General features: G+C 45.9%; 1 protein-coding gene across 1 annotated transcript; it reads left to right on the top strand.

The window, feature by feature from the left end:
• Window positions 1–137: 137 nt before the first annotated feature.
• On the top strand, window positions 138–20,472 carry ALDH8A1 (aldehyde dehydrogenase 8 family member A1). The gene is made up of 7 exons (XM_045844276.1): window positions 138–338; window positions 3,772–3,919; window positions 5,315–5,470; window positions 7,032–7,181; window positions 11,430–11,686; window positions 12,820–12,981; window positions 19,185–20,472. The coding sequence occupies exons 1-7, from the start codon at window positions 201–203 to the stop codon at window positions 19,635–19,637; spliced, it is 1,464 nt and encodes a 487-aa protein (XP_045700232.1). The 5' UTR covers window positions 138–200; the 3' UTR covers window positions 19,638–20,472.
• The last annotated feature ends 7,478 nt before the right edge of the window (window positions 20,473–27,950 follow it).

Raw genomic sequence — 27,950 nt, 5'->3', positions numbered from 1 at the left:
CTTGAGAACTCCACTCCGAGTCTGGAGCCTGGAATGCTCTCTGAGTGTCAGGCCACCTCCCCCTTTCACTGACTGGCAAATGAAGGCATTGGGGCTGGAAATGAGGAGGAGACTCGCTCAGGAGTAGGGGAACAGTAGGGATCACCTAAGTGAACAGCTGTTGAGGAACACGTCAGGAGTTTGTCAGGAGTTTTCTTGCTATGGCTGGAACAACGGCACTTTTGATGTTGGAGAACTTCATAGGGGGGAAATTTTTGCCCTGTAGCTCATATATAGACTCTTACGACCCATCCACAGGGGAGGTGTACTGCCAAGTGCCAAACAGTGGGAAAGAAGAGGTGAGTGTTCTTCATGTACAGAAGGCCGGAATGGCCTTCAGACGTTGGTGAATTATTATTTGTCACTTAATTTTCTAGAAGCAAGGTGGGGCTGGGAAAAAGTGTAGGCTTGTTACATATTAGCAGAAGGCAGATTTTAGGAAAGTGCACTTTGTAATTGGACAGATAGATACAATGAACAAATCTCAGGTAATTATTTGTAGAAGCAAGTCATTAATCTAGGCAACCTAAGACACAGGCACAATTCTCAGACATTTCTTAATTGGCATCTAGGAAAATGTATTATTCATAAGAATTATTAGTGCTCCCTCTTCTCTACCAATGTTGCCTAAACTTGCCATTATATCCATGGATTTCTAAAACAACATGCTACTTTATTACAACCTAAAATGAAAAACCCCAGGCATTTATTCTATATTATCCTCTAATAATCCTCTAATTCTTCACTTTTTCAAAATACCTACTACAATAAAAATGATCATTCCGTGGCGAAATTCAAATCAAATAGTTTTTCATATAGTTTTAGAGTTAAATTTAGCAGCATCCTTTTTCTTACCCAATGAGTGCTTAGTGTCACATACATTAAACATTTTTAGTGACACGGACTTAATTTTATTTGAAGAATTTTGTAAAATAGTTGAAATACACTTTGTTAGTTATCAGTTACCACGCTGAGAACGAAGACCTGTCTGGGCTGACACATGTGGCTGATGTGTGTGAGGTCACCTCATGCCTAATGGGTTTTCAGTGATTTTTTTAAAGTACAAGGAGCTGGATTATGTAAGGTAATTGTAGCCTTAATAGGTCATGAAGTACAATGTGCAAGTTTTGACGGGGAGAAGTAGCTTATTTTTCTGTGTAAATATTTTAAATCTGTTTTGCATGAAAAAGAACTTTGCCTTGTAAATTAAAGGTTGTAAATATTGGCTCGTGTTGGTTAAACTGTACCCACACTTTTGTTTGTTTAAGACAACACTGGATAGATGTGGGAAATCCATCTCCCTGTTTTCCAGCCCTCCTTATCTCAGAATGTTTCCCAAAGTGAAGTTAAAAATGAAAAATACGGCAACTTCAGTTGAAATATTTTCTGTAGTGAATGGCATGTGCATTTTTGAGTTCTGGATGTACCTGCTAGTAGAGGATTAAATGTTTTGGATTTCCTCGCTATGTAACTTGCAAATATTCTATTTGATCCCATAAGTCCCATTTTTTTCCTGGCTTGAGAAATATGGTCACTTTGCAAACTACTTGCCCAATTTCCCTAAAATGCACTCACAGAAAGTGCCACCGGTGCTGCTCACACTGAATGAGTGGATCCCATTCATTCAGTTTTTGTTATTTGCTTCGCACACACTAAGCTCCCTTAGTATACATTGTCCCAGATATGAGTGGTAACCTACAAATTAAACTCTGCCATCATCCTTATTTTACAGAGGATGGTGTGCCAACACTCTGATTTCCCACGCTCAGGCTTTGACCAGTGGTGTCTCTCCCTCTCTCTCTCTCTCTCTCTCTCTCTGTCTCTCTCTCTCTCTCTCTCTCACACACACACACACACACACACACACGTGGTCAGGTAGCACTTGCATTAGAGCTTTGCAGTCAAAAGCACAGACGAGGGTCCAACAGCCTGGCGTAATAGATCACCTGTACCACTTAGTTGTCTGTGGTCTTGACCTAGAGCCGAACTTCTTTGTGCCTCGGTCTCCTTGTGCAGGAAACGGGGGTAATCACATCTACTTCCTAGTGTTGTTCTGAGGATCGAACAGACTGGGTGACACAAAACCCTTAGTGTCTGGCATGTAGGAGGTGTTCTAAGTATTATTATTTTTTTTTTTTGCTGACATTGTATATGTTTGTATGTAATATTATAATACTGTTTAGTAGGTCAATCTGTATTCTATATTAATTGGACATAAGACATGACATAAAACAATTTAGAAAATATGACTGGGACTGAATTTGCTGCTTATCAAAAGGATTAGACTTTACATGACTAGGCAGATTATATTTTTACACTGACAACTGGAAGATTAGGCTTTTGCTCTGACTGCTGTAGCAAGAACGCTTCTCCTATTGGCTGGCCACAGGGTGTCCACGAGTCCACTGCGCTTGGTGGTGGAGACCACCAAGGCCCACTCGTCTTCTCTGGTCCTCTCTGCAGGTCCATATTAGAGAGTCAGTTTCGGAGATGAAACCGTCACCTTTCCAGAAATTTCTAATTAAGACGAGAATCATTGAATGCCTTATTTCAGCTCTCTGAAAGTGACTTTGTTCACATGAAAAGAACAGGAGAGAAGTGTAGATGGGATCTTGGATAAGAGGGCCAGCAGAAGCTCTGGGGGCTGCACTGTCAGGTCACGTGATGCAGGAAATGGCCTGTGGCTGCCTGAAGAGCCTGTGGGAAAGGGCTCTGGGGCTGAGCCTGTGGCCCAGCGGTGGGAAAAGGCTGCGATTGTAAATGTTCGTCGTGCCAGTGGGAGAGGAGAGGGCGGAACACAGCCTGTGGATTCGCCAGCTCTAGAAAAGGCAAGGCTTGGCGTGGCCTAAGAGAGGAGAAGGGCAGCAGGTGATCTGAAAGTTTATTCTGCCTGCATGAACTGACCTCACACATACCTTCCTGTGTATTATTTCCTGTTAGATATAGCTCTCAAACCGGGTGCCCAGGCTAATTGTTCAGCCACAGAGACCCTTCTCTCCAACAGAGACTTCTCTCATTGGGCACAGATGGGCAGGGGGCCAGGAGCAGGGACTGTGATTATTCCAGAGCAGGCCAGCTGGTGGTCTTGGCAGTCACAAAGGTCTGAGTTTGAGTCTTGCTTCTGCCCATTATTGGCTGTGTGACCTCTGGCATGTTGCTTGAGCATCTTTGTGCTTCAATTTTTTTCATCTGTAAATGTGCAAAGCAATACTCATGTTACAGAATTTTAAAAGGAGTTAAATGAAATAATTTGTGTAAACCATTTAGCATATTTCCTCATATATAAAAAGTAGCTGGTAAATTACCAATATGGCTGGTCATTCCAAGTTGCACAACAGTGATTCCAAACAAAATTTAAGTTTTACCCGACATGACAGAGCTGAAATAAGTTTAAGGATTCTACTCATCTCATTTCTTCTCTCATATATTTTTAAAAATCTGTATTTTGAAATGACTGAAAATGTACATCTGTTACCATTCAAAGAGTTGCTTTCTAATTATCTGACTGCACATTCTGGTTGCATCGGTCCAAATGGAGCTTTTTTTTTTCTGTTTTTGTGGTGCCCCCTGCTTTGCTGGTCACATGAACACCACCTTGTGGGTAAATCAGCACTGGGAAGTGTTGGATATTTGAAATTAGGCAGAAAAACATAATTGGCGTGTATGGATTCATGCAACCCCTCGGGTGCAACAGTTTTACAGCGACCGTCCCCCATTTGCTGCTCCTCAAAGGTAGAGGCTGCGGTGGAGGCCGCCAGAGCTGCATTCCCCGGCTGGGCGAACCGCAGCCCGCAGGAGCGCTCGCAGGTGCTGCAACGGCTCGCGGACTTGCTGGAGCAGTCCCTGGAGGAGCTGGCTCAGGCCGAATCCAAGGACCAAGGTGAGAGCCTGCGCGTCTGCAGAGCTGTCTCTGCTCTGCCTCTTCTGTCTTCCGGGACCTCTCTCTAGCAGAGCCAGGTGGCCGCATGCAGCTGTCTCTTACTGAATGCTTTATGGAAAGTACAATCCATCGTGCAGATGCTGGGATTCATTCCCTCCTTCCGGTTTGTCAGATGATCTCTCTCCTCTTAACTGTAACGCAAGGGACTGGGCACCTACTTCACATTACCCCTGCCGCGACCGCCAGGAAGCCGGCGTGCTTCTCCGTTAGAAGGAGACATGGACACCAAGCTACCCAAGGCCTCTGCAGGCTGAGCGGCCAAAGCGAGTCACCGCCCAAACCAAGTCCAAGGGTCAGGGAAATAAATACACTCTGTTCAGTGGAAGGAACTGCAAAGATGTATGTCTAAGGGCATGGATCTGTGGAGGGAGGAGGAACTAGGGTTGATCATGCATCTTCCACCAACTCTTAAGTAGAGAATTTCAACGCAGAGATCATTTGAAGAGCAGTTGCACAGCCACATTACTCAGAAAGATGTCTGAGATACCACCATTCTACTTCCGACACCATTTCCCAGTTTTTCAAAACTCTTTCCCAGAAGTGAGGGTAATGGAGTAAATGTCTGTAAATCCTTGCAATAATATCTGTTAAGAAAAGCCCAGATTGTTTGAAATTGTACACCTGCTGTAAACCAGTGTAGGGTTAGGCACACAGCCTGGACTCCAGGCCCCCACCGCAGCCCTGCCCCAGCATTCAAGAAGGAATGGTTACTGCGGAGCTGCTGACACTGCAGTGTCCCTGCCTCGCTCAGGGTTACTAAGTAACAAGCCAGGTCAGCTTAGGGTTTTCTTTTGTTCAGTCCAGGGGCTAGATGTGTGGGAGCCACATGATGGGTGACCAAGTGCCACACAGCGTCCCATGCCAGGGGTCCCCGTTGCTGTTCTGCCACGCGTCTGTCTTAACGACTCCGCCGTGTGTTGGGGGACATTTAGTACACATCACGTGTTTATCAAAGTGGTTTTCTGTGGTGTGCAAAGACAGCTGTCTTTACACCCATGGTTCCAACCCCTCTGTAGCATGTGCAAAGCTCTCGACTCTGAAACGACAGAGCTGGTGTGGGTGAAGTGGCAGCATCTGGCAAGTTCGTGAGGATGGCTCTGAATTGCTCAGTCCATAAAGCAAACATCATTTGGCTCAACTTTAACCACCCCCACCTCATCTTATAACCTCGTATCTAATTGTTGCATGGTCTTATCAACGTATGATCTATGCTTTGTCTATTCAATGAATGTCCGTCCCTGGCTGGAAGGACCGGGGGTGACTTCTGCATGATAGTGTCTCCACTGTCCATGGGGAAATCTGCTGACCGTGCTTTTTTTTGTTGACTTCTTACAGGGAAAACCGTAGCGCTGGCAAGAGCCATGGACATTCCCCGGTCTGTTCAGAACTTGCGGTTCTTTGCCTCCTCCATCCTGCACCACACGTCAGAGTGCACCCAGATGGACAACGTGGGCTGTCTGCACTACACCGTGCGGACCCCCGTGGGGATCGGTAGGTGCCGCTCTGCGGAAGACTGGACCATGGGTGCACACAGACGTGCTCAGTCAGCTCCATAGAATTTATCTCCAGGAACAGGCTGAGGAAAAGGAAGGAGCTGATTTCTTCTACTTTGACTGACACATTATAGGCCTTAAAAATCGATTTCTAGTTTATTTTCTTTGTGTGAAATTCCCTGCTTATTCCCGGAAGATTGTCCTTAGGAGATAACAGGGAAAAGAATGGTGCTGAGACTAAATTCACAAGCCAGTATTTTCCCTTCACAACTAAAAGTGCAAAGTCTACTTCTAGAGAGTGTTGTGGTGAAGAGCATGGCTTCTGGGTATGTGGGGGCAAGGGACACAACCTTTGTGTGCTTCAGTATTCTCATCTGAAAAATGGGGAGGATGGTCTCATTCTGTCTTTTTATATTTTTATACAAATCAAACAAGTTAATAAGTGTAGAATAGGTATAACAGCTCCAGGAATGTGGTAAATAAGCCTTGGCTGAATTGTATACTTTCCTCCTTCAGTTCTTTGCTTCCTGCCCTTAGAGGACCCATACATATCTGCAATGACTCCAAATATCCAGTAGATGCCACTGTTTCCACTAAAAAAACTCCAACTACACATACTTTACTAATTACATTTTATGATGGGGTGAACAAATATAAATTAAAAGGAAAAAAAATGGGACATTTCTTCACTTTGATTATTGGAGCCCTTCAGAAATGGTATTTTAAAGGCATTATAAAAAACTCAGATATCCTCCCCAGAAGTATGCTGATATATTATAATGGCGCAAAAATATTGTTACCCCCTAAAGAAAAGATTTTTCAATGGGAAATTTAATAATATAAAATATATTTACCTTTATAGGACAGTATTGAAGGCAGATTATAAAATAAGGTGCATCCATTTACTTATTTATAAGGCAGCTTTCATTTTTACCAGTGTTTCATGGTTGGGAGGCTGGACACTTTCATGCTATTACAGGGAGGCGTGTGCTAGTGGCTGTCTCTGCTTCTTATCCAGAAAGCCTGGCTGATCAGAATGCAGGTGAGAACCTGGAGAGATTTTTTCTATGCAAAAATACTCTGGCTATGGATTTCACTGTCTCAGAATGCATTTGCTCTTATTTTACAACAGATTTTTAAAAGCTTGAGATTTTATGTCTCAATCCATAACAGATTAGAAACAGAGATGAAGAAGCTTTGGAGAAATGGTAGCTGCACAGTTTACAGATGAGGATGGAGAGGCCCACTCACATGTGAAGATCAGTCCAGAAATGTCAAAACTTGCCACTTTGTGGAAATGTTCAGTGACAAGTGACAGCCATTGAGCCCTGAAACTTACTGTTGTTCATAAATATAATTGTCAGTCATGATAGTTTTAAAGGACACAGTTGTCTGTGATACATTTTAGTGATTTCCCAGAGGTTGGCAACAAATAAGCAAAGTTTGGGGTTTTAGGAGCTGAAGTTTCATTCAGCAGGAAGGTCCCGGTTAGTAAACCCCATCGGGCTGGTCCTCTTTGCGGGCCGAGTGACCATGGGCACTGCCTCTGCTTTCTGCAGCTGGGCTGATCAGTCCCTGGAACTTGCCGCTCTACTTGCTGACCTGGAAGATCGCTCCGGCGATCGCTGCCGGCAACACGGTGATAGCCAAGCCCAGCGAGTTGACTTCAGTGACCGCGTGGATGATGTGCAAGCTCCTGGAGAAAGCAGGTAATAGGGTGTTCGAGCCTCACTGATGACCAGCGGTGGGACTCTGCATTTCGTACGCTTCACCCCTCCCCTCCCCTCCTTCCCCAAGGGTCACTGACATGTGAAAAGTTATTTCGGAAAAAAATCTGTTCAGCAGCAAAACAGATTCCACTGACATCTTTGGTTTTTATCTTGCGGTTCCTTTTCTGAGAAACCCCCTTCATCCATGGGGTTTGCTCAGGGGGCTTCCTCCATTTAACTGCCGGATGTGCCGCTGCAGGACCGTTCCTCCCTGCAGGGGTCGCTGGCGCAACGAGCACGGGATAGGAACACCGCCCAGGCTTAAGGAGCCCATTAAACCAGTCAGCAGCCTGCTCCAGAGGGCGTCGGTGATGGTCAGTTTAAATCTTATGTTGGAACCACAAGTTCATCCTTGCTGAAAATAAGGATGTTACTAGGTACTCTTTGTATGGCTGTAGAATACCTGATAGAAAGAGCCCGTTTTCAAGGGATTTGAAGTACATTCCTCAGTTTTCCCTGCATTTGGAATCACCACTCAGCCGCTGATATAATCTGGCTTCTTGTCCTCTTTCTGATACTGTTGTAATGGCCGCGTTCAGCATGTGTTCCTGGTTTCATTCTGGGGTGTTCAGCCTGGCGCTGCCCCAGAGTTGGAAGAGGGGAGCAGGAAGCCTGTCCTGTACCCCAGGAGAAAGGCCCTCCCTGTTGGGGCCCTCAGCTCTTATTTCCACAGCTTGGGTAGAAAGGATGGGGGTGGGGTGGGGAGGGGCTGTCTTGCCCGTTCTGTTGGTCTCTGCTGTGCCCCCTTCCTTCAAGCCCACGGGAAGACACTGCTGCCCCCTGCCCGTGTCCACTGAGTGGGCATTTGGGAAGAGCCCATCTCTCTTTCTGTGTCTACTGGATACCTTTTCTCTCAAAGCAAAAGCATACACAGAGCCTTCCAGAAAATTTGAGCCAGTTCTTTAAGATTTCGATGGCAGATTACACCATCCTGTTTCAGGAAGAGCACCGGGCCTCGTGGTCCTGGTGTGGCTGCCCATTTCCCTTGTGCCCTCTGGGGGAAGGGAGCCTCCCTCCTTTGGGGGTTACACCTGTGGATGCCCCAGCCTCTTCGGGGTGTCCGACAGGAATGTGCCTCCCTCTCTCTGTTCCAGACTGTGTCATCCCTCCCTTGCACAAGGGATCATGCTTTAATCCCAGGCTTTGCAAAACTGAGTCTGTAGTGTCTGCAAAGATCCGAGGCATTTCCTCCCTGTCTTGTGACTGTAAGTGGATTCCCTTGCATGAGACAGGAGGGGGGCCCAAACTCTGCTTTGATCCGCACCGGGGAGGGCGACCTGCAGGTGGGAAGGCGCTGCCCAGCTGCGTTCTAGACACCACTGTCTTCTGAACTCAACCACCTCTCCCTGAGGATGACGTCTCTTCCCCAACCTCTCTCCCTGGTCACAGGGTCCAGAGCCTGGCCTGGGTGAGAACTTTATGTTTCCATCTGTTTGCACTGCACGGCATTGCTCTTATTTCTTACAAGCCACTAAACTTATGATACCAAGACGGTCCCTCCTGCCCTCCGACCCCAGGCCGGCTTTGCTACGCTTCCCTCCTTTAACGAAAACATTGAGAAGGGGATGCCTGGCTTGCACCTGTGTGAGCCCTCCATTTCTCTCCCCGGGGTTTGGAGGAGGTGTGAATCACAGCTACACAATCCTGCTTTAGAGCACTGGGAGAGAAACCTCTAATAGTGCAGGCAGGAGAAAGCTGAGGTCACCTCCCGGGACATTCAGGGTGTTTCCAGAACTGGCTCCCCCAAGTGCCACATGTCCAAACAGCCTCGAGGGATGACCTTCCTTTGAAATCAAACAATTTTAAAAAGTGTTCAGTGAATACCTCTTTAGGAGTCCTAGAATATTCATTTTTTTTCTTGGGGGCACCAATGTTTGCCCTCATTTCTGGAGTGTCGACAGATTAGGTTTTCTGGGTCCTCCCTATTGGTTTTTGTTCTGATCTATTTAAGCTTCAGCATCTTCTTGTCACCCGGCTGCATCCTAGCTTTGGAGGGGCTCTGTTCCCTTCCTGTCTGTCAGCACCTGTTCTGAGTTTTCCCAGTTGTTATTTGCCCACTAAATTGCCTTCCTCCTCTTATAAATGGAATCTCTTAAGAGTAGAGCTCAGATATCCCTTTTAAAAATGTCATTAATGTCTTGGTCAACTGGCAACACAGTACTGAGAAACACTGGCCAATAGATAGCTTTAACACTGGAGCTCAAGAACGCATAATCAAAATGTGCCCGCCGAAACCAGCTCGTTATCCTGGGGTGATGATATGAGGTGTTTCCATGTTTCCTCTCTCCCTTGGTTACAATGCTACTGTAAATGTTACCAGTGATTCATTCTATCTTTTGCCTTCAGGGTTTATAACACCGAAGAGTCCACCTCCTGGTGCCCACTGTGCACCCCACCCCCGCATCCCAATATCTGACAAACATCCACATGCCTGATATTTGATGGAGATGCAGGGCCCCAACTTGCCAATGGTGGGAAACTTGTTCTTGTTTTCCTCCCATCAGCCAGGGGGAGAACCTCTCGCCTAGCGCCTTCTTTGCCCCACCCCCGGGCCCAGCTTCTTGCCCCTGGTACCTGGCTCTGGGCGGGCCCTCAGCTGGCAGTGCCGTCTGGTCCAGAAGTCCGACCTGAGCTAGATATCAACAAGGGCGCACACTGGGTGTAGAGGTGGCGTCGCTGGAAGTGAGGCTCTGCAGATGTCATCATGATTCCCTGAAGCTTCCCCCCATCTCCTTGGGGGCGCACCTGAACGGGCTTCGGCTGAACCCTCAAGGTGATCGGGCCAAGGCTGTGACTCTGTGAGCAGGTGTTCTGGATGATAATGGGTCACCAATGTAAAAGTATTATTTATACTTGAAAAGCACATTGTTGGAGAGAATGTTTTACTCCAAGAGGGAGAGTGCCTGACCTGGAGCAAAGGACAAATACTAGGAGGGGCAAGTAGTTGAAAACCCTCCCGTGTAGGGCAGTGTCGGGGGCAGGGCGGGGGCAGGGTGGGGGCAGGGTGGGGGTGGGGTGGGAATGGTTTCTGCCCCTGCTCTACCTCAAGCCCAGGACACCAAGGGCATAAACTCAGCCACCTCCAGGCCAACCCTAAGAATGTTCAAGACACAACACAAATTGCTCATAGTTTTTTTTTTTTCTGGACATTTGAAGTTTTTCAAAGTGAAAAACCATTTCTAATTTGCATAAAGTACACTAAGTAAATTCATCCATTTACTTAACAATTCTTTCTTGGCCTTCTACACTCAGTGTTGCCTCTTACTGGTTGTTACTCAACTTCACTGGGCCCCAGTTTTCTCATGGAAAAAGCGAGGATATTTGTAGTACCTACCTGATGAAGGTGTCGGCAGGTCTGGTGGGGTAAACCACGCACAGCAAGGACTGAGCCGCAGTCAGCACCCCGAGAGTGTGAGTCAGCACTCACTGGGGTTCATTCTGTGTGGCAGACCAGGCTGCACGCAGGATCACATGCAATGGAGAGCAGAACCCCCCATCCCCCACCCTGACAGATGCTGTTTCCACCCTTCCCTCCTAGTGGTAGATCGGTAATACACAGGTAACACCAAAAACTGCATAAAGTACATACATTCCTGAGATGCGGGGATTAGGGCCTGACAATAGGAAAGACTGAGGCATCTATTTATGGGGGTTCTTGGTGCTTTAAGTCAGTCCTAGGGTGTAATGGTGCATCTCTACCATGGGGTACAGGCCCTTCAGCTCAAAACTTGCCTCCCCAGGTGGGACCCCTCCTTCACTCCCTGGGCCAAGATAGTCAATCTCTTCCCTGGATCTTGCAGCACTTTCATTCCCCTCTGCTGACACTTTCACGCTGAATGGTGACTCCTGATGCCTACTTGAAGCAGGGCTCTCTTCCCTCACAGGGCTTGACTCACCTGGGGATGTCTCTGCATCCTCAGCCCCTGAGAGGCCTAGTCAGTTTTATGGGATGAACAGTGCAGAGTGTTGTACTGTACCCTGCACCTTGTAGGGCAAAGCACCCGGAGAAATTCCGCCTAGGTGTGTGCTGGGCAGAGGTGATGCTGTTGTTCTTACTTTACTAGTAAACCAGGGGTAGCCATAAGAGTTCACTCCCAGCTATTAGACTTTCAAAGAGTATCTCCATGTAACCTGAAGTCCTCGACGTACTGAGACGACTTTCTTCGATGGATATTGTTTCCCATCCAGGTGTGCCACCAGGTGTGGTCAACATTGTGTTTGGAACAGGGGCCAAGGTGGGCGAGGCCCTGGTGTCCCACCCGGAGGTGCCCCTCATCTCCTTTACCGGGAGCCAGCCCACCGCTGAGCGGATCATACAGCTGAGTGCTCCCCACTGCAAGAAGCTCTCCCTGGAGCTGGGGGGCAAGAACCCCGCCATCATCTTTGAGGATGCCAACCTGGAAGAGTGTGTTCCCACCACCGTCAGGTCCAGCTTTGCCAACCAGGTATGTTCTCTGGGTTGTTGTTTGTTTGTTCATTGTTTGTTTCAACTCTGCCGCCCCATCGAGCAGGGTCTGTGTAGCACAGTGCAAAGCCAGGAGTGAGTGAGTCAATCCAGTTCTGTTTCAGTGGAAGGAGAGTCACTAAATTTGCGTTATTCCATCTGTTCAACCTCAGTGTCCCTCTGTGGCTTCGTAGGGTCACAGCTTCTGTTCAGCGAGCTCCTTTTCTTGAGTTACACAAGTTTTCTCAGGGAGCTGCCATGGGCAAAATGATTGATTTTTGCTACTCCAGCCTTGTATTCATAGAGTTGCCCCTAGGCTCTTCCTGCTGTCTAGATGTCCTACTTCCAGGAAACCTTATTCTCTTCCCCAGAGCAACCCAAATGCATTCCCAAACACACAAGTAAGTACTGGAACTGGTCTAGAGCTGGTTTCTTACCTTAGAGTCATGGGTGAACTTCAGGGCAACTTTGCATCCCCTGAAACTGTAGCAGATGTTTTCCTGGGGTCCATAGTCCTCATCAGAGTCTTCAAGGCCATAGCATCCCAAAGGGTGAAGGATGTGAGATCGGATGGCGTAGCCTGCAGGTGTCCTGCATGTGTCCTGCAGGTGGCCACTACACCTGCACCTGTGCAGCTCATTAGCCTCAGCCCCCAGGACAGAGCCGAGGATGGAGCAGGTGTGCGTAGACCCAAATGACTTTCTCCAAAGGGTGTGTTTTCTAAATTTGTATCAAAAAACAAAAACTTAAGCCAAAGAGTTAGAACTTCCACAGAAGGAAAGATGGGTGGAATGAGATGTGTCTTCATTTAACCCAACTCGCATAATTGCATAGCCTTTTGAAACTTTATTTCTTTGCCAGTAAATTATGGAAATGGCACTAATAATGTCCTCCAATAGGGTTTTTGTGAGTCTAGAATGAAAAACATTCCTTACAATAATTTTGCTGGCTTAAGCCATTGATGGCTTTTTCACAATCATTATGATGGTAATTATTTTTCTCCCAGAAGTTCCTACAGCAAGTGGCTTAGGAATTCACACACATGCCCACAGGCACTCAGGGTGCAGCATGACCTGCCCATGGAGGAGCATGTCCTCCAGCCCCCTCCTTGTCCTCCTGTGTCATTCTCGGCAGGGTGAAATCTGCCTCTGCACCAGCAGGATCTTTGTCCAGAAGAGGATCTATAGTGAGTTTTTAAAGAGGTTTGTAGCAGCTACCAGAATGTGGAAAGTCGGCATTCCCTCCGACCCGTCGGCCAGCATGGGCGCCCTGATAAGTAAAACTCATTTGGAGAAGGTAAGTGCGTCTCTGCCATGTCCGCTACAGAAGGGTTCTTGCTTGGGGAGACGCTCTGCACAAGCACAGCACATGTCTGTGCTTTGAAGTATGGTCAGCTACTACCTTGTTTTTGAACAATTATGATCTGCGGGGAATTGTCTCTGGGTACAGAATCTAAAACTGTTGGTTGTGAATCGTCCAGATTTAAAGCAGCTCTGAGGGAAACTAATGCTCTTGAAAAGTCAGCACGAGCATACCACCAGAAGAGTGAGAACGAAAACTTTCAAAGCATAAATGATGGGGATTAAGGGTGGCAAGAATTTCCATCAGTAAATGTTCCCAGAGGAAAAGGGTCTGCCTCTGGCTTATAGCAGACGGCATTCCATAAGTGCCAGGGCACACACTCCAAATTGTGTGGTCTTTCCTTAGTGGAGTGTGATGTGGGAGAAGCCACTGATGGCCTTTGGGTGACATATGCAATTTAGATCTCTCAGGTCATCTCATTACCCATTGTGGCTCCTCCCAAAGTGAGTCACAGATTTGGGTACTAGAAGGGTCTTGTCTCCAACTGCAGCAATAAAGGCTCACCAAGGAGAATATGCATCCACCAGTCAGCCAGGAAGGGGCAGAGCTTTTACGTAAGTTTGTAGACAGCCCCAACACCGCACCGATTTGGCAGACTCACCACATTGTAACTTTGACCTTTACAGTATTGTGAAGCATGGATGCTCATAGGTGGGAAGGTAATGTGGCTTGATGGTGTCTTCTTCTTTCCCCTGTTTTCTCAGTGAAGCAGGTGAGGAGGGGAGAAGATGCTGGAGGTTTCAGGAGGGAGGAGAACCTGTGAAATAATCTGGCAGGAGGTCACGAGAGAGAACGGACTTGGAAATGACTGTGTTGTCAACAGGGCAGCTCCAAGGGCTCACTGAGGCTTGTGGTCACTTATTTAAAGTGAGGCTGGCCAGTACGGCTGTGTCTCCCTCCAGTCAAATTCACCTGCAAGATCACAGGTGTATAGACAGCAGTCCCCAGAGTGCACCTGGGACCTATAGTTGTCACGGAACGAGGAATCACCAGACGCCAGAGGCCCCTTTGTCCACTCTTGTCTGACTGCTCTGGACCCCAGGCCTCCGTGCCTGCCCACCCTCACCTGCAAATAACTGGTGAAAACAGCGTAAGCATGTGCTGAATGCTTCCTGTGCAACAAAGCTCCTTCCAGGAGCTTCTCGCAGTAGACTTGGGGTATGCTGCAGTCTGAAGTCTCCTTTGCAATTCACTACTGACCTGAGGTTCCAAGTTCTCTTTACATCCAATCAATGAAGAAACTAATTTTTTCTGTCGTAGGCCACAATCACTATTTAATTGACCCAGTGACGGAGATAGATCAGTGAAGCAAATAAAAATATTTGATTTTTCTGTGGGCTTTCATGTCATAGTTTTGATGCTCAGCATGACCCTACTTGCCCATGGGGGCCCTCCCTTTTAGCCTGCCTCCCTGTCCTCCTGAGCTCCACCCAAGGCCCTCTGCAGGCCTCTCTGCTCGCTGACAATAAGCAGCCTCAGCCACCTGACTTGCTCTTCCCCACATGGGCAATGGGACCACGCTCTACTGAGCCCTGGTTCCTTTTAATGGGGAAGGATAATCAAGGCCAGCATCTGGCCCTGTGGGTGCCCATTAGATGTCCCATGATGACAATGGCTTTTGGAGGAGGACACTTAAAACCTGGCTGTGCTGAGCTCACTCACTGTCCTTTTGAGACAGTCCTGTGTCTATGCTGATATTTCCAGATTAGCCAACTTACCTTTTAACCCTTGCTTTAGTATCATAGTTATTCAATACATCTGTATGACCCTCATCTTGCTCACAGTCAAGCCTGAGTCTTTAGAATGACCCAGGAGACTGTCTCCTGGTAACCTCTGTCCCCTGTTGCCTCTGTCACCCTTGCCCTCCCTCAGTCCACTGCTGCATGCTGGCCTCCCTAGTCTTCCTCAAAAATATTGGCCCACTCCTTCCTTTTGGCCTTTGCTCTTATTGTCCACACCCTCTGGAATATTCTTCCTTCAGAGGTTTGCTTGGTTCTCTCCTTAGATCAAATGTTATCACCCAAATCAGTGCTTGCCTGCTCACCTATATAAAATCACACTCCCCAGAACTTCCTCTGTCTCTTTGCTGCTTTATTTTTCTCCATGACTCTGGCTAGCACTTGATATATACTATATATTATTTATTCCTTTATTGGCTGTATTTCCTTGGCTAGAATGCTAGCTTCATTGTCAGTTTTATTCACTACAAAATCCTTAGATTCTAAAAAAGTAGCCCAAACAAAAGGTGCATAGTGTTTGTTTGACAAATGATTAAACTAACTCTCCATCCTGTGTTCTAGTTACAGTATAATCCCCAAACTTCTGTTTTGGAAAAAGGATTCCATTTTCTTTGACCTCTTGAACACAAGCAGGGAGAAACTAGTTTCACTGATCATTAATTTATAATAACAAAGAAAAGTCCATGTAAACACATACAAGTCTCTGAGGTTTTGCTTAAGACTCTCCTTTAACTCTTTCCATTGGTTATTTCAGTTTATTTCACAGACAGCTTTAGAATTGAATTCTAGTTTCATAAAAATCTTTGGGAAAATATTTGGTGTTCAATATCTCAATATTATAAAAATCCAACTTCTTAAATGCCAACTAAGAATTTCAAAAAATAGAGACTTCCATTCAAGATGGCGGCATAGGTACACATGGCTTGCCTCCTCACACAACCACATCAAAATTACAACTAAACTACAGAATGACCATTGTTCAGAACTGCCAGAAATAGAGCTGCATGGAAGTCCTACAACTACTGAATTACAAGAAATCACATCGAGACTAGAAGAAACATTTTTTAATTCTCTGGAAAAAAAGGAATTTCAAAAATATGATCAACTTATTTTCTAAGTTCATTAGAGATTTTTACAGCATTACTAAAAAACATCAAGTGGAACATTATCTGTAGGTCCACATTCTTCCCTGCCAATGTTCTTATTTTCTCAAAAACCAACTTATAAAAAGGTACCAAAATATTTCAGTTACAACACATTTTAGTTGAAAAGAACATATTCCTCCAAATTATCAAACTTTTGTTTTGTCTTGGTGATTCCCAGTAGTTTTAATTACCTCTAACATGGACACGGAGGACTTACTAAGTTGCAGTATCAAAATATTATAGTATAAAATTTCCAAATTTTGTTTCCAGAGTAAAATATATATCTTAAACTTAGCATCTTTGAGTGACTCTACCATGAAGACCCAAATTACCTTCTTTTTAGTAAGTTGGTGGCTAGAGTCTAATGACAGTGATCCCTGGGCATACATGGGGTGTCCTGGTGGATCCTGAAGACCACCTGCTGCAGACCATATTGAGGGCAGGAGGAAGCTGAGGCCCCCTTTAGCACGTGCGTATCCCCTTAGTGCCTGTGCACAGACAGGAAGATGCACCACTGAATGCTCTATATAGCCCCAACTCCAGGCCCGTCTCCTTCTGCCTCAACCCAGCTCCCCATGTGGGTTTCGCCAAGCCAGCTAGTTTTCATCTTAGTCCAGGCTAAGGTATGAGGGAGAGCCTGGTTTCCCCCTCATTCCCTCATCTTGGCCTTTTCAGACCATAGCTCTTTTCAGTTCAGTCTGCCAAACCATCTGGGATCAAGGAGGCAGGGGATAGCTTTCCTTGTCTATCTCAGGGAAGCTTTGGGGGCTGTGTGCCATCTGCCATTGTTGCATTCCTTGTCTCCTCTTCCACAGTGCATCTGTGTTTTCTCCAAATCACACTAGCCCTATGGAGTCTGGGGTCTTTGTGTCCATCCTACTTCTGTGTGATTGTCATGCTAGCTGATGATGCAGTGACAGAGGAATCCCAGTAGAATACATAAATGTTGGTTTGTGATGGCAAAGGGCTCAGGAATTCAGAGATATAGCAGGCTCCTAAGTGGGCACGTCATTTCCCAGCTTCTGTGTGACTGCAGGAGATGCACAGAAAATTGCAGGTGACTCTGTCCTCAAGGAATGAAGGAAAGCCACCCTGGCCTATTTCAGAGAGTTGCTTTTTGTTTTTCTTTTTACTCTCCTGAATCCTTCCCCACTTGGTTGTCTAGAGAACCTGGCTGTATGCCTGCCTTCCCATAGATGTAAGTGAGATAGTGAGATAGAGTTCTTGAGTGTTTGCAGTGAGCCTGGAGGAAGCCTGGAGGAAGTTCACAGGTGCTTCCCCCAGGAGGACCAGGCTTTACCGTCCACTCCTGCAGTTTCCTGTCTCCTTTGTCAGCTAAACAAGTTGACACGCAGAGTGGAGGGCACCTCTGAAGTCTCAGCTCGTAAGTGTCAGATCATGCATTATATTATCATCTTCATCTACAGCAATAACAGCTGCTGACATTCAAAAGGCTTACTATATGCCAGGTATTATGCTAAACGTTTTATATGGCTTATTTAGTCCTGTGAATGGGTGACAGTGCTAACCCTATTTTTCAGATGATGAAACCGAGGCATACGGCACTGAAAATCTCTTAGCTAATGAGTGATTTGAACACAGCTGGGCTACTAAGTACTAATTATTCTCTGCTCCAAAAAAGTTTTATAATAGTAATTCATTACCTGGTGCAGCATGTTACCACTCATGAGGGTTTTTTTTTTTTCAGGTTTTACTGAAAATCTCAGTTCCTAAGCTGCTGCTAGTGTAGAGAGCATTCTATGCTTCAGCGATACCTTCTCTGGAAAGTGAATTTAATTCAGTAAGAGTCACCTTATACATCAGATATTTTGATAAATTCACCATTTGAAACGGACACTTCTGTTCATAGACGATGATCCCAAGAGTGTCTAGAGATAGTCGTGTGATAATGTAACGCTGGAACACTCCTGGCACTGCTGGAACTGCGACCAGTGTCCCGGAGGGAGCCGCTCCCAGACTTCCTTTGTCCAGGATGCTGCTTTGGGCGTTTTTAATTTAATGGGGGTGGGTTGCTTCAAGAGGAGGAAGAGAGTAGGGCAAAAGAGAAGTCCAAATCTATTTGAATCTCTACCCACACGCCAGCCTGGGCTCTTCTGGGAGGCTTTGAGATCGCTGTGTGTGTTGGGGCGGGGGTGGGGCAGACAGGCACACAGAGCTGGACCAAATGTTCTGTTTTTAAAGAGTCTGACTTCATGGCTTATTAAGTCGTCTGCAAATTGAAGCAAATTTAATAATAAATAACATGACCTTTTTTACATTTACATGTCAAACATGTAGCTCTGTGTTGAATATAGTTCTACGATGGAGTACTAATTTAATACTGGGGCAGAATCCTCAGACAATAAAAGATAAGTAGGAATCCAAAGTGCACTTCAAAATTTACCTTGCCTTTGGTATACTACTTGACTCTTGTTCTATATTTTTAATTTTGGGGATGTTTTTTATTTCTCCCATCCTTACAACACCACTCAGAGGTAGCATCACCTGTCACTGTGACTTAGACAACATTTTCATGTATAAATGTATATATATCATTATTATAATGAGTCATTCCCATAACCATTTTTAATAAATATCTGTCATTGTCTCTGAGTCACTGGGTTAACTTATTGCCTAATTTACTTCCCATTATAGTTAGCTATGCTATATTACCTATCAGTAATGAGACTAGAAATTAGAAATTACTTGTTCTGGAACCTCAGATATTTGAAGGGCATCCTGACCTTTAATTAAATCTTATACACCATTCAACTTCACACTTTCTGCAAAGGACATAGCCCCTCAAAGAGAGAGAAAATATTCTTTTGTGTATTTAACTACTGAATATGCCTGAGTGTGAATTCTAGTTTTCCTGTGTATAAGTTTTGTGAAATGTTTACCCTCTCTGAGGCTCAACGATATCATCAGCAAGTGGGGGGATAATAGTACCTGGCTAATAGGCTTTTGAGAGAATTCAGTGAAACTACATAAAAAGCATTTACCTGAGTGACTGGTACCTAGACATTAAATGAACTGCTCGCTCCTTTTCCATACAAGGGCCGAATGCCCAAGTGATGCTTAGCGCTCTTCTGCCCCTCAGTCTGAGCAGCCAAGTGATAAGATAACCTTACATTTCTCGGCAATGACCTCACACATCTTTCCTGGTTGATTTGCAAATATTGAATTTTTTGTTGCTTTGTGTGAAGATAAACGGTAAGATGTTGCTAATGGCATTCGTTTTTTACCCACCCAGGTCAGAAGTTACGTCGAGAGAGCTCGTGCGGAAGGGGCCCGCATTCTGTGCGGTGAGGGAGTGGATACATTGAGTCTCCCCCTGGGGAATCGGGGAGGCTATTTTATGCTTCCCACCGTGATAACAGACATTAAGGATGAATCATGCTGCATGAAGGAAGAGATATTTGGTCCAGTGACATGTGTTGTCCCCTTTGAGAGTGAAGAGGAAGTGATTGAAAGAGCCAACAGTGTTAAATATGGGCTGGCAGCGACAGTGTGGTCAAGCAACGTGGGGTGTGCCCATCGGGTGGCTAAGAAGTTGCAGTCAGGCTTGGTCTGGACCAACTGCTGGCTCATCAGAGAGCTGAACCTTCCTTTCGGGGGGATGAAGGGTTCTGGAATAGGCAGAGAGGGAGCCAAGGACTCTTATGACTTCTTCACTGAAATCAAAACGGTCACTGTTAAACACTGACCTTGGCCAGTGGAGAATTGTCATGGTCAATGCCTGGCTACAGTCAGTGGTCCAATGTAGCCAACGGATATACTGGCATCAATTCCAGCCAGGTCTCACCCCGGCAGGAGCTTCTCTCTAGCTTATCCTCAGTAGTTAGCATTTTTACCGCTGGTGAAGAGATGTCTACTTTCAAGGTGAAGGCAAAGAAGAGAACACTTCTGCAGAGGAAGACACAAAAAGGAAGCCAAAGAGTTGTCAGGCTCCTCCTGTGCTGTGTCTTCACAGGGTTTTAAAAAATCATTTTGATCGGATTCTTGGAAATTCACAGATAATCAGTCTTTTTTTCATTTGTACATGGATGGTTAAAAAAAATCTACAAAGCCAAAGAGAAACAAATCACCATAATTTCCTACCTTTGGGGAGATTGCCAAGAGGGTCTTTGTCCATCAGCCAGCAGCATGGCTAACTGTGAATCGACTGCACCTCATTATGCAATTGGACCGTGAATGTCAATGATAAATGCAGCATGGAATTTGCCAGAGACGGCATGTATGGTAACTCCCAATTAATATACCTCTAGAAGCACAAAGAAAAATAACATAACTATTACTTTTCGGAAAAAGCTTAGAACAAGAAGAGTCTGACCCATTCCTCCTGTGGAGTCTCATCAGTTCCAATTCTTAGTGTGTACCCAATGAGACCTACAATTTACTAATCCTATGGAGAGTGATAAATGTGAAGCAATTTTAGTAACCAGTATGGCATACCTTCTTTTGAATTGCTCTTTCTTCTTCCTTCTCCTCATGCTGTTAGAAGTATGGACTTATACTAAGTAATAAAGGTATTTCTAGTGCTTTTTTCCCTAGATGTCCTGGTGATCAGAGGAGACTGAGGTTTATGGAGATTAAATAGCATCCTTGAGATCACACAAGAGGTGTGAGGCAGAGTGAGGTCTGAATCAGGGCTCCGACTCCAAAGCCATGGTCTCTGGCCACTTCACACCTGCCTTGGACTGGGCTCCAGGGCAGCCAGGTGGGCGTGTGGAACTCATGATGTTGGGGCCCCTCCCGCTGTGCCTCTCCCCTCCTCTCTCTGCTCTGCTCCACTTGTCCAGGCAACCCAGGGACACCTCCAGCACAGCCCTTTCCACCCTGCCTTAAGTGGGCTGTTTGCACGTCTGACCCCCCCGACAGGATCGGAATCGCGAATGGCCCAGGGAGGTGTTCATCCACCCTGAAGTCTCGGTTCCTAACACAATGCCTGACGCATAACAGGTGCTCAAAACAAGTTTCAGAATGGAACAAGGTCTTCCTGGAACTCTGGGGTATTTGTTCATAGTTTATGGGGGAGGTCAGCAGGGGCGACAGGTTGATCTTTATAATTTTGAAGAGGGTTTTGGATATCCTGGCCCGTTCACAAATGCTGAAAAATATAAGTCCCCTTGATATCAAGAGATTGTGTTGGATCATATCTGCTCCCTAGCTTCTATTTTCCTTTTCCCCTCTTGTTGTCGCTGCCCCTCTTCCCCAGCTGAAGCCCCTTGGCCTTGATTAATTAAGCCTAAGACCAATTCTGAGTACCAGAGGGAGGAATTTCAGCAGTGCCAGTCTCTAAGAATCTTCATCTTCATTCTTGCAATTGGTCTGTCTCAAGTGCATCCTTGTTTCTCAGACCTAAAAGCTGTATCTTGATTCCAAACCCTGTCAGCTGAACCTCTTTGCTCCCTGAGCCCGGATACCCATCTCCCGCCACACTTGTTTCCTGCCCAGCAGATTCCCCCCCAGGACTTGGCGCCAGCCCTGCTCTTGTCACTTCCCACCCCAGACTCTGGATCCTGCCTCGGGAAGGGCTTGCTTCCTGATGGCAGACATTCTGGGCGCCCTTTCCCCACTCCTTGTCTCTTGGACCTGCAGAAGCTCCTCCTGGGCTCACAGGGCAGCCTGAGGAATGCACACATGACCAAATGCCACTCTTCCCTTGCCAACGCTCTCCCACTCCTCGGGTGGTAAGAGCAGTGGCTATTATGTCCTAGCAGCCCAGGTGGACTTTTCCTCATTTTTTCTAGCCCGCACGAGTGGCGGAATGTAGTTCCAAGACCTCACCTGTCCCAGCCTTCCCAGATGTCTCAGGTCGAACATCAGCTAAAGGTACTGGTGAGGTCTGCGCTGCACCAGGACACAGCCTCTCTGGGGGGCACCCCCACAGTTGTGGGGCTGCTGGGCCTCTGCCTTGCTGTGCTCAGAGCTAAAAGAAAGACAATCCGGGGAAGACCACAGGAGTTTCAACTATACTTACAAAGTTTTATTTCTAAGCAGGATGATGGGCCTATGGGTGTTTACCAGACTGTTTCATAAATAGGAAACACACAATTCTTTTTGTCAATAAAAAAACATGAGGGATCAGTCAAGGATCAGCAAATATTTGGTAAAGAGAAATGCCAAAATGTGTGAAAGACCCACTGACCATGGGAGATCAGACACAAGAAAGAAAGAAGGCATTAAAAATTGAATTAGCCTGCTAAGAGAGACTTGAAAGGATGGGTGTTCACACAGAAGAATAGACTACTATGGAAAAGGAGCAAGAAAGGGATGTGAAAGAGCCCTTGAAATATCGAACACTGGTTCCCCAAAGGCATTTTAAAAATTAATAGAATTGAGTCATTGGTACGGCTGAACACTGAATTGGTAATACGGAAGATAAAGTTGAGAAAATAACTCAGAATGTAGAGGATGACAGAAAGGAAAACTACCAGAAAGAAGTTGAAATGGAGGATAGATCTGGAAAGCTATTAATATGTAACTAATTCAAGATGATAGAACAAAGCTGAATAATGAAATAAGTAATAAAAGATAATTTTCCTGAATTACAAAGAAGATTTTCAGATGGAAAATTTTCACCATGTGCCAAGAACTACTCAGTTGAAAGTAAAAAATTCCTATTGTAGTCCTGACTGGTGTGGCTCAGTGGGTAGGGCATTGTCTTGCAAACTAAAAAGTTGTTGGTTCAATTCCCAGTCAGGGCACGTGCCTGGGTTGCAGGCCAGGTCCCCAGTAGGGGGCATAGAGAGGCAATCAGTCAATGTTTCTCTCACGAATCAATATTTCTGTCCTGTTTCTCTTTTCCTTTCTCTCTCTCTAAAAATAAATAAAATCTTTTTAAAAACTTTGAAAATGCTGAGTGTAAAACTTGCAGAGATAATTAACAGGATACCTGCAAAAAATAAAAATAAAAAGCATAAAATTGTCACCACACTTTGCATTAATAATATTGAGGATAGAAAACAGTGGAGCAAGTCTTTAAAATTCTCAGGAAAAATAATTTTGAACCTAAATTTTATAGCCAGCAACCTGTTGCTCAAGAATTAATGCAAAATAATTCATCTAGTGACTCAGAAAGTTTCTCCTGTTTCCTCTCCCTGGTGTGACTTGGGATGTGATGCAGGAAAAGTAATCCAGCAAATAGAAAAACTGCCTCAGGAAAAAAAATGAAAAGAAATTTCAAGTGGTTAGCTGCAAAACAGGCCAACAAAGCAACTGGCCCAAATTAAAACAGGGAAGACAGGAGGTAGTGATTAAAGGACAATGATTTTTAAAAATGTGTTCAGTTATCTGAAAGATCTTATGTACGTAAAAAGGAACATATACATCTATTCTATCCATTAGAATGAAGGTGAGTTAAAAGTGTTCAGAAGTCATGAAAAGATGAAGCAAAGTGAAATGTGACATGACTTAGAAAAATAGAACGAGCGTAAGTAAAGGGAATCCATTTTTCAGTCATTCTTTGGATGCCTATTTTTGGTAACATAAAATCCTATTTCCAACTCTATGGGCCTTACTTGATTCCAAAATTGCTATCTATATAATCTCAATATTACAAATATGTCTTATTGGTTTTTAATTTTTTAAGTCACACCATAGACACAGTTCAGAACACCAACTTAAAATTACAGAACAGAGTTCGAAGGTTACAAGCCCGATGACGGTATTCAGTATTTGTCAGCTGACAAGTTGGGAAGAGGAAAGGAAGGGGCCCGGGTTATAGGCAGTGATCTACTTTCCTCATCTTAAGGCTAGGGAGCAGGTCAATAATGTTAGAAACTGAAAAATCAAGAAACAGGGCTTTAGACATATGAAAGTTATGCATGTAGCCATTAAACACCTTAAAATTAAAGATCTTAAAATGTTCATGGGACCCCTAAGAACAGGAAGGTGCAATGCAGAGAGCTGAGATGCAGGGAAGCATGCTGAATTCACACTTCTGAGGGTGACGAGGCCAGAAGCACAGGCGCACACATGTGGGTTAGTTCCTTCGTGTAGAACACCTGCAACCAGGGCCATTTCAACATTGGTTAATTCTGGGAAGTAGAACTAAGGCTGAGAGAGGGGGTGTTTAACATAACAGAAAGACACATTTGAATCACTCGATATGCTATGAGTTTATCTTTTGAACCTGTTGTGAACAGCCTTTCATAAATAATGAGGCTTGTATTTAAAACTCCTCCGGTGAAGTTTCTCACACCTGTGGGAACTGGGAAAGACGTGCTCCCTGCTATCCGAGGGCACTCCGGGTCTTCAGTGCTCGGACCCTGGCTGCCTTAAGAGATCTGAGATCACCTGAGATCTTGGGAAACCCAGCCTGATTGGAGAGAACCTGGGAAACCTGCCCCTGGTTGGTCAAAGGAGGAAGGGGTCCTCCTGTGCCCCAAGGGCTGCCAGTCTGCTCAGCAGGAGGTCACCACAGGCAACCCAAGGGATCCCTACGCCTTCTCTCTGGTGAGAGGCCGGTCCAGGAAAATTCTCATCAGATTGGATGTTCCCCTAAACCTGAGCTCTGACTTTTGAAAGAAAACTCCAAAGATGTGATCCTTCTTTGCTTCGGACTGGCTCATCTCCTGGGATTTCCGGTGTCCTGTTCTCGGAGGTGCCTGCAGCTGCCTTGTGACCCCAGCACCTGCCTCAGAGCCCAGCCCAGCCTTTCCCTTCTGGCTTTGCAGGGGAGCGTTCCAGCGTTAGGAGACATTGTGTTCCCAGGTGTCTATAGCAAGCCTTCTGGAATGTGTCCCAGCGTCCATCAGCCTAACAGTGCCGAGCATTCACCTTGTCAGTCTCTGTTACCACGCTTGTCAGCACCCCCGAGCGGTCAGCGCTGACTCACCCAGGGCCTGTGCAAACCATCCACGTCACTACTCTGAGGCTTCCGCCGAACAGGTGGTAGGAGGCTCTTCAGGGAAGAGTCATGTTTCCCATGGCCGCTGACCGCTCATCCAGCGTCAGGAATTTGCCTAATCTTGTCTGTTGGCCGAGGGTATACCATCTCTGCACTGATTACGCTTTCCCACTCCACCCGCGCGGCATTCCTCATCCACACTCCTCAGTCCAGTCTTGTTTCAGGAAATATGATTCTACTCCACCCTCATCTTAACGTTGCCATCCCGGTGTGACTCAACTGTTCCCAACAAAGCACTGAAAACTACTCCTCGGAGCCACGGAATCCTAACAGGGTAGGGCTGCCTAGGATCCTGAGGTCACCCTCTGCAGCTCTGTCCTCACTCCCCCTCACTCCCCCGTGCACAGCTGAGGCACAGAGAAGACAACCGACTTGTCAAAGATCACGCAGGAAACATCGCCTCTAGGTGGGACTGGAGGTACAGAGGCATGTAGACTGGCATCAAAGAGGCAGAGGTATTATAAGGACAATGAACACTAACTGCAAATTCGGGAGCTTCCTCCTACAGAAAGCAAGCAGCTGTCCTATATCGCCACCGAGGACAAGATATTGGCAGGGAGAACAGGTTCTTTATTTTAATATTTATTTTTTTAAAGGGAGGGGAATGGAGGGAGAGAGAGGAAGAGAAACAATGATGTGTGAGAGAGGCATCGATTGGCTGTTTTCTGAGTGCACCCAGACCAGGGACCAAACCTGCAACCCAGGCCTGACTGGGTATCGAACCCACAACCTTCTGGTTTGTGGGATGAAGTCCAACCAACTGAGCCACACTGCCCAGGGTGAAACAGGTTCTTAATTACAGTTTGAGTTTATATGAAAACCTAGATGTACAATACTTATTTATTCCTTATTGCCATACCAGTATTTCTTGTGTAAGTGACCCTCCTACCAGAAACCTTGAACATTTCAAGCTCAGAGAGAGTGAATGGTGGAAGAAGGTAATAGCCTTTTTTTCTGGTGGACTCTAAGCAGGCTGGTGCCCCTGTTACGTGCGGTTGGGCTGCTGGATGGCGGGGGGCAGGCTCCAGTTGTGAGTGATTTTTGTGCCAGCATGAGCGGTGGGGCCCTTCTGCACTGGGTGCCCATTGCCTGTGTGGGGACAGATTTCTGTGCCTGAATCAAACGCTCTGGCTGCAGCATCTCAACGAGCTGTCTACCAGGTCTGCCCCCAAGAAATGAGCAGCAGGGGCTCACAGAGTCCTGAATCAGAGAGATCTGATTTTCATGCCACCGCCTTGAGAAATCAAAGCATGTGAGATGGGTTAAAACTTGAAGATCAGCACATTTATCTCTTCTGAGATATTTCAACTGTTTTTCCAATGTTTCGAGTTCAGCAAAAGACATGCTTTGGAGCCTTTTTTTCACTCACTTTAGGTATCTCTCGGGAAATGCACGCTCCCACTTGGTAGTAACAAGTCACCAGAAGGCAGTTCTGGGGGACTACTTATAGCTCTCTGGGCTCCATGACCACTGGCTGGGACTTGGGCTGCCGAAGCAGCCTGCGGTCAGACTGAGTTCTGCCATCCGGATGGCCACTGCCCCGTCGCGGGTGAAGCATCTGCTCAGAGCTGAGATGACTGAACTCTCCTCCCCATTCCGGCCCCTCCTCTGATATCCTAGAGAAAGGGAGAGAGTTCACATCGGAAGGTGTTCGCAGAAAGTGTGCTGCACCCTTTCCTCAGGATGTATTCAGTGCGTCCTAATCTTGAGAAAGACTAACTCCCTGAACTTTAAGGTTAGAAATGATAAGACAAGAAAATCTTTTTTCTTGATTTCTTGTAACTGTCAAAAATGATAAGTAGTGGAAACCTTGCTTCAGATCAGACTCCTCACTCTCCAGGAAGCTTCGCACGGCAGCATTGTCTGTAGAAAGACCGTGCCATCCTGGGCGCAGTGAGGTGAGCCTTGCCTTTCCACCTCTCAACTGCTGGGCTCTCACGAGCAGAGAGGGCCGGGCAACTGCAGAGACCTAAATAACTGCGATTACTTGGGACTCTTCAACACGTTCTCCCTCTCATTCACCTCCCCTTCACTGCAAAAAACCCCTCCTTTGGTCTTGGCAAACCCATTTTGGAAAAATGATTCAAATCTTGGCAGCAATAGATAGCTTTTTATGTTCTATTCTTCTTGCCTTAGAGGTCAACCATACAGAAAGCGACATTTAATTTTCAATCTCTCTTGGATCTTAAGGTGGCGCAGTCCTGTTTTTCCTTTTTGGTGATTTATATGTTTTGAAACATATGTGAGTCATCTCTGTGCTTCAGAGGCAGTGCTTGGAAAATTTTCCAGAGTGCAAGCTCCTTGAAGTCAGGGAATGGCTTTCATATTAGATGCCTGTCAGCATTTCTTTTATCCCTACAGAGTGTGGATCGGTGCCTCTGACCGTGTCAAGACTGAACAAAGGTTTGCGGTGGTGAATTTAGGAAAAATACAAATCACTGTGTGACTTCACATGAACTGTCTTGTGTCCTGGAGAAATAACATGCTTGTTTGCAATGAGGCTGAAACCAAGCTGTGATAAAGATGTTAGTCTTCACTGAGTTCTGGGCTGGCCCTTTTGTCCCTGAAACAAGAATACAGAAGCCCGGTGTCCTGGCTTGTCAGACAATGCAAAAGCTGGTGCCAGGTGCTTGATTCTTGGTCAAGAGTTGTGGCCCAAGTGATGGGGACCGAAGCCAGGGCCTCAGACCACCGCTCAAGCAGGGGCCACCTGGCCCAGCCTGTCATTCAAGAACACCGTGTTCAGAATTCAGGAAATGTGCCTCCATGTCCTGAGGTTTCACTGAGTGACTGGAAAGCCGTGGCTGCCTTACTGCTGCCTTATAGCCCTTGAATGAACATTCGAGTTTCTGTAATGCTTTCTAACATGTGTGCCTGGGCTCTGGAGCAGGGAAAAAAATGAAAACAAAACAAAACAAAAACCCCACAAACCCTTGAAATTGAAAACTTAGAGAGAGAGTAAGTACCAATAAATCAATCTAGTAAGAAAAAAGTCAGATTAGGAGCATAAACTAACATTTTTGCAGGACTTTTAAAATCAGGAAAGTACCCACTCAAGTATTTCATATTAAGCTTACTAAAGCAATAAATGTATATGTTATAAAA

Source organism: Phyllostomus hastatus, unplaced genomic scaffold (genome assembly GCF_019186645.2).
Source record: "Phyllostomus hastatus isolate PE091 unplaced genomic scaffold, TTU_PhHast_1.1 phas_contig_40, whole genome shotgun sequence".
NCBI classification, from domain to species: domain Eukaryota; kingdom Metazoa; phylum Chordata; class Mammalia; order Chiroptera; family Phyllostomidae; genus Phyllostomus; species Phyllostomus hastatus.
The sequence above is the reverse complement of the archived record's forward strand: the minus strand, read 5'-3'. Positions and strand labels throughout refer to the sequence as shown.

What these genes read in the sequence shown, in the direction of transcription:
- ALDH8A1 (XM_045844276.1), top strand. Translation starts at nt 201, where the DNA reads ATGGCTGGAACAACGGCACTTTTGATGTTGGAGAACTTCATAGGGGGG. An exon ending in GCGGACCCCCGTGGGGATCG is followed by an intron (nt 5,471 to 7,031) that starts GTAGGTGCCGCT and finishes TGCTTTCTGCAG; the next exon opens with CTGGGCTGATCAGTCCCTGG. An exon ending in CAAGCTCCTGGAGAAAGCAG is followed by an intron (nt 7,182 to 11,429) that starts GTAATAGGGTGT and finishes TTTCCCATCCAG; the next exon opens with GTGTGCCACCAGGTGTGGTC.